Source organism: Dioscorea cayenensis, chromosome 17 (assembly GCF_009730915.1).
Source record: "Dioscorea cayenensis subsp. rotundata cultivar TDr96_F1 chromosome 17, TDr96_F1_v2_PseudoChromosome.rev07_lg8_w22 25.fasta, whole genome shotgun sequence".
NCBI classification, from domain to species: domain Eukaryota; kingdom Viridiplantae; phylum Streptophyta; class Magnoliopsida; order Dioscoreales; family Dioscoreaceae; genus Dioscorea; species Dioscorea cayenensis.
In genome coordinates this window covers 20,065,553-20,071,552 of record NC_052487.1, presented here as the reverse complement: position 1 = coordinate 20,071,552, position 6,000 = coordinate 20,065,553, and the positions used below count along the sequence as shown (strand labels likewise).

Sequence of the window (6,000 nt, the reverse complement as noted above, 5' to 3'; positions counted from 1 at the left end):
AGAAGATCTTTTATCCACAGTGAATGGCCTAAATCACTTCATACTCATATTTCTTTTTGCTCTTATCTCATTTTTTAAAAAATTAACTTTTAATAGATGAAATATTAAAATTAATTGAATCAAGATATATAACAATATAGAGACCTACAACTATAGAATACCATATTATAATATGTTAGTGATATATAATGATTATAACATGCAATTAATCACTAATTAAAACAATCAAGAAAGCATATTTATGATAATTTGAATACCTGCATAACAAAAATTTAGGAAGTTATTTAAAGAGGCAAAGACATGAGCAAACATAAAAGTACAAGCATGGGCTTAAATTTTTTTATGCAAAATAAAACTTTGTAAGTATAGAAAAACCGGATTCGATTATATGAATTACTGGATTATATGAATTATTGGGTTGTTTTTTCCAGTTCCATTAAAACTAAATACATAAAGTAAGATATGATAAAATTTTACATCGAATAAATCAATAAATATATAGATTTCTCAATTAAAACTAAACCTTATGTTGGTTCGGTTTAGGTTTTTATCAACTTAGTTTAGTGGTTGGGTTCATGTAAAACTCCTAGTTTGAATTGAACCAAACCAAACCAAATCAAATCAAATTGGTTTGAAATTTTTTTTCACTATTTGATTTAGTTGGTTTCATTGCTTTTATTAGATTAGTTGATCCCTCTCTAATTTTCATAATGGAACCTATGGTTATTCAACTATATATCTATTTTTTATACTAATTAGACATAACACATGTTGATTTATATACTCTAACAAGCCATGATTTGTTTGTGTTGCCCCAAATTGTAGAATTTTAATATGAATATGCATATTTTAATTATATGATCAACACTGTTGGTCTCCATGGACTATATAGCCCATTCTACTTATATTTAAAAAATATATATGAACTAAATTTATTTATTCAAAATTATATATATATGTATATCCAAGGTGGTGGAACTAAGTTCAAGATTCAGCTTTATTAAGGAATCATGGGAGATTTGGTACTGTAATTCAGTTGAAAAACCATTTCATTTGAGGATTCCCATCTTATTTATTAATTTATATATTTACTTTGTCACATGCAATCTATTGTTAATTTGAACAAAAGTATAAAATGTTTTTTTTTTTATAGCAATCATTAATGTGTTTTTTATTTCTAAGTTTCTGCTCATCTTGATTATATTATTCTACAATGATTCAAGTGTGCTATTTGAAGATCTGAGTACAATCAAACTGATGATTTTGTGATTAATTTGATCATATGGTACTTGTACTTTTCCTATATATTTATGCACTCCAGTGTACCCTTTACCCTGAGCTTTTGTACTATTTTTTTTTTTTAAAACAAGAAGAACAACTAGTGATATATAAACACAAAAATACCTCCATTTCATCATATCACAGTGAGGTCCAAGTGTCTTTCAAAACACTGTTCATAATTGATCCAATGTAGACATCTAATGCATTCAAAAACATTTTCAAATAGGAACCAAAACAACTGCAAACACATGCAAAGAAAGAACATTTCTTGTTCATAACTTATTTGCACACCTTATTCCTTCACTTGTCAGTGTTTTGACACTTGAAGAACACATGTACATGCAACAACAAGTTCAACTGCTAACAAGATTACAAGAGAGTGACATTAAGAGAATAGCAGCATCTCTTTCATCTTGTTGTGGAGGTGGATTCATGAAACCTGAATTCTTGCTCAAACTTATCATAACATTGTCCAAACAAACATTCTTTTGAGTAGGTTCAGTGTTGTTGAACTTGCACCTTTTCTTGAATGGAACAGTACTGTGATCTGCATCTGATCCTTTCTCTTTGCCTACTTCATTCAGTTTGTCCACATTGATAAAACCGGCGCCCGTCTCTGCTGCTGCTGCCATCGCCCTTCTCGCCTTCCTTTGCCTAATTCCACATGCGTTGCACAGCGACTGCACCATTAACATCATTCGGTCATTCAGGGACACAGAAAGATATTGAAAAAGAGGGAAGAGAGAACCTTTGGACCCTGTGGACCACTCCTCCACAAAGGAGTCTTGGTAGTGTTACAATCAGAGCAAAATCTAATAGAACCAGTCTGTGCATTGTTACTATTTTGTTGGTTAAGTTGTTGTTGATCTTCAAGTTCTCTTGTCTTTCTTCTTCTTCTTGTTTTCAGTATGATCTTCTCAGAGCTCATCATTTTTTTCATGAACAGCCACTTATCTGATCTTTCATTTAAGTTCTCACCCACTTCACCAAACCTTAATGATCCTTCTTCAACTGTCTTGCTTTCATATGAAAGTCCATGATGACTTAGCTGGAAGAAGAAAATTCTCAGAAGTTCACCTATATATAGAAAATAATTAGTAAAGATGATAGCATTCTACATTACATACCTCTTGTTGGTCATGACAGTCATTTGTTCCTTCTTGTCTCAAGTTGTTGAAGAAAATATCGCATGGGAATGGAGAAGTGTTTGCATTGATGAGAACACTGTCATCACTTTGATCTTGATCTCCTTCTTCATTGGAGATAGGCATGAAAAATGGTGTCATTGAGAAAGAGAGAAAGAAAGAGAAAGAAGAGATGAGAAGACTAGTGATCTTTATGTACCAATGAGAGCTTGTGAGAGTGAGAAAAAGATGTGATCAAGCCCAATGTTTCAATAGAAAAAGGAATTTTGCATTGACGATTTGATGGTGTGTTCTTCCATATTTATGATTAACTTCTAAAATCTTTCTCCTCTTTGCACTGTCACTATTGTCTTAGTAAACCATGCCCTTTTGGCAGAAAAAAAGAAAACAAAAAACACAAAGGGAATTCATGTGACTGCCTGCTATACTGAGAGTGACACCACACAGCACAAAAGGAATTAAAATGACAAAGTACGATAATATTAATGATTTTATATCGATGATTAAGACTAATAAAAGAGATTTAGGTGGATACCTCTCAATCTTATATGAATATACAAAAATGGATGACTCTACAAAGACAGCAACTTGTCAATCTACTCTGGATTTACTTTCTGTTTCTGCAGTTAAATGGACAATAAGGTGGCAGATCTATCTCCTTTTACTTTTCTTTATTTTCCTTTTTGTTCTTGTTTTGTGAGAGCAGAGACAAAGTTAATAAACTTTTTCCGACAAAAACCAAATGAGGGCAATGCCTAGTTGCAAGCTTGTGACTCTTGAATTCCAAATAGAGATGAGATACCATGGTTTTTACTGTCACATTCTACCTGAATGCAGTCTATTTAAATCATTCATATCAAAGTTTCTTTTGTTATATTTTAATCATCCTCTGATTTTGCTCAATCTAAAGACACAGAGCAATTGGTCCATGTTGCATGGATACAGCAGTGTCTTTTGTAGCATGAGTGTGCAGGTAGACACCCTTTTGAAAGCTACATTTTGTTGGATATGCTCTATAATTGAGTCCTCTAACATACATATTGGCACAAAATTTGGTACCTTTCTCTCTCTCTCTCTCTCTCTCTAAAAATTCACTGAACCTGAGAATGGCTGTACAAAAAGAAGGAAAAAAAAAAAAGAACAACTCCTCAAATGGTCCTTGGGTCAATAAACTTCGCTCAAGAAAGAACAGAACTCTGGACAGCCCCAATAAATGCTAAAACTAAAAGGTTCAGTATACATCTCAATTGCAGATTTCAATTTGGATTAGATAATATGGTTTAGCCAATCATTTCACACGAAAAAGGAATATCATAGGATGCCAAGAATGTAAGACTTCAAATTTGGATTGATTATTCATTAGAAAATTGATTGAAAGATCACATAAGTCTGCACTTATCTCTCGCGAAGATGGATATATACACAGGATACACAATTAGGAAAGCAATCCATTATTACCAAAATCTATGATTGTGCGTGCTGAAACAAGTTGCCGCTTACATTGTTAGCCAATGAAAATCCTCAAAACTGGCATCACTCGACAAGGAAATGGCCGCCTCTATGTGCTCTCAACCAGAGCGGAAGAGACCTCCGCTTTGGTGTCCTCAATCTTCTCTGTTGCCTCTTTCTTTAACATTCCATCCCTATAATAATAAGCTGCAAATAGTACTATGAGTTCAAACACAATCAAATCTTTGCTCTACTAAATAAATCATCATGTTACCAATATTCAAGTCATAGTTTAAGTTAATGCCAAAATACAGCTTTTCAGTTAAAAAAAAAAAAATGAAGTGCATGATCAAACATAGAGGTCCAGAAACAGTTCCCACTCGGAACTGATGAGTAAGAATCAATAAAATATATAACATTATGACCAGAAAAACAAAGAGTAAAAACCCAAGACGGATTGAAATTAATGAACAAAACTTCACCATTCAATGCCTTCAACAAAAGCATTGGCATTTCTTCAAACAGTTTGCATGCACAAACATCAATGCAAAAGAGAGGTCATCCAATGCAAGATCTGACCGATATTAATTAGCTAAAACACATTAATAAATCATTTGCGAACTAACCAACGCATTCAACAAAGCTCACGCATTTCATCAAACAGTTTGTGGGCACGATACAAAGTTACAAACACATTCGTCAAAGAACAAAAATCTCATTTTTCCGAACACTTGGAAAAAATCAACAAGAAAAGGAGACGAATGGCTAACCTCCGGCAGTGGCGGCGAGAAGAAAAGGCAAGACACGCCGGAGAAACCTCTTCCTAGGCATGGAAGGGGGAGGGAGAGGAGTGGACGTAAGAGGAGAGTATCTAGGAAACAATATGGAAGGAGGAGCCGGAAGAGGCTTCTCCGGCGGCGGAGGAATAGCATTTGATGAAGATGCCTTTGGGCCTTCGTCCCGCTGCTTCTTCGACTTGCCTGCTACCGTGAAAAGGGGTTATCTCCATGGAATTGAGAGGAAACGCATGATAAGAGAAAGCAATAGAGGAATCAATGGCGAATACCTTTGCGAGGCTTGCGAGGAGCGAACTGGGGCTTTTGAGACGGCGGCGGCGGCGACATCTCTCGGAAGTTCAGTGCTTTCTCGTCCTCTTCGGCTTCGAGGACGAAGACTGCGCTGCTAAGGGCTGCTAACGGGTCGGATCTTTTTTGCTTCAGAATCCGACCCGTTTACGGATCATCTCATATTATAACAAAGGATTATTATTATTATTATTATTATTAATTAATTATTTATTTATTTTAATTTTTCCTTCTTGTTCATTTTAAAAAAATTAAAGTTTAAAAATTCTTCTATTGAGAAAATTTTTGGTTTCAATTAAAAATTATAACAATAGAGAAATATAAGGATTTATTTATTTATTTATTTTTATTCGTCTAATTATTTTTAATTCCATAGTCTATATTTATCAAAATAGCTTTATAGAATGTTTTTATATATTTTATTTAACCATTATTCTCTCCAGCTTCTTATTTCTTTAAACTCTAATGCTATATTTGGATTTTGGGCCGACGAGGGAAAGTAAAGTAAAACGAGGGTTTTTGAGGGTCAAAGTCGGTCCTTCCTTCGTTTGGATTGATATTTTTAATTTAATGAAAAAAAATGAAGGGTTAACTCTGACCCTCCAAAACCCTCCGAAACCCCCCTTTTCCTGGCCCCCGATTTAGGGTCCCGAGGGAGAACCTCGTAAAGATTTTAAAATTTTTTAAAAGACCTTATTACCCTTAATTTTTTTAAATTAATTACATAACACCACTTCATAATTTTTTTCTTTCATTTTTTTCAATCTAATTTTATTTTAATCAAGTATTCACATGACACCCATCACAATTTTTGTTTTTATGTATTTATTTTTTGTTTTCTTATTTTTTTTATCTATTTGTTTATATTGTGTTTTTTATATTGAGTTTTTTATTTCTCAATTCATCCTTAGAATAATTTTTCTCTAAATTTTTTTGTTTATTTTTTTAATAATATTTATGTTATTTTAGTTATTTTAATTATTTTATATTTTAGTAGACCTAATCAAGCATCAATCCATTGTGATGATGTAAATAGCAAC

The 6,000-nt window shown here is 33.1% G+C and overlaps 1 protein-coding gene across 2 annotated transcripts; it reads right to left on the bottom strand.

Moving 5' to 3' along the window:
* Positions 1–1,532: 1,532 nt before the first annotated feature.
* On the bottom strand, positions 1,533–5,095 carry LOC120279999 (protein CYTOKININ-RESPONSIVE GATA TRANSCRIPTION FACTOR 1-like). Of its 2 annotated transcripts, none has more exons than XM_039286687.1 (5): positions 4,942–5,095; positions 4,646–4,855; positions 2,409–4,082; positions 2,030–2,329; positions 1,533–1,961 (listed from the first exon to the last, which is right to left on the bottom strand). In XM_039286687.1, exons 3-5 carry the CDS (start codon positions 2,565–2,567, stop codon positions 1,635–1,637), a joined length of 786 nt encoding a protein of 261 aa, XP_039142621.1. In that variant the 5' UTR covers positions 2,568–4,082; positions 4,646–4,855; positions 4,942–5,095; the 3' UTR covers positions 1,533–1,634. The 2 variants fall into 2 exon arrangements, with proteins under 2 accessions (XP_039142621.1, XP_039142622.1); XM_039286688.1 differs by having other exon boundaries at positions 2,409–4,069.
* Between the last annotated feature and the right edge of the window lie 905 nt (positions 5,096–6,000).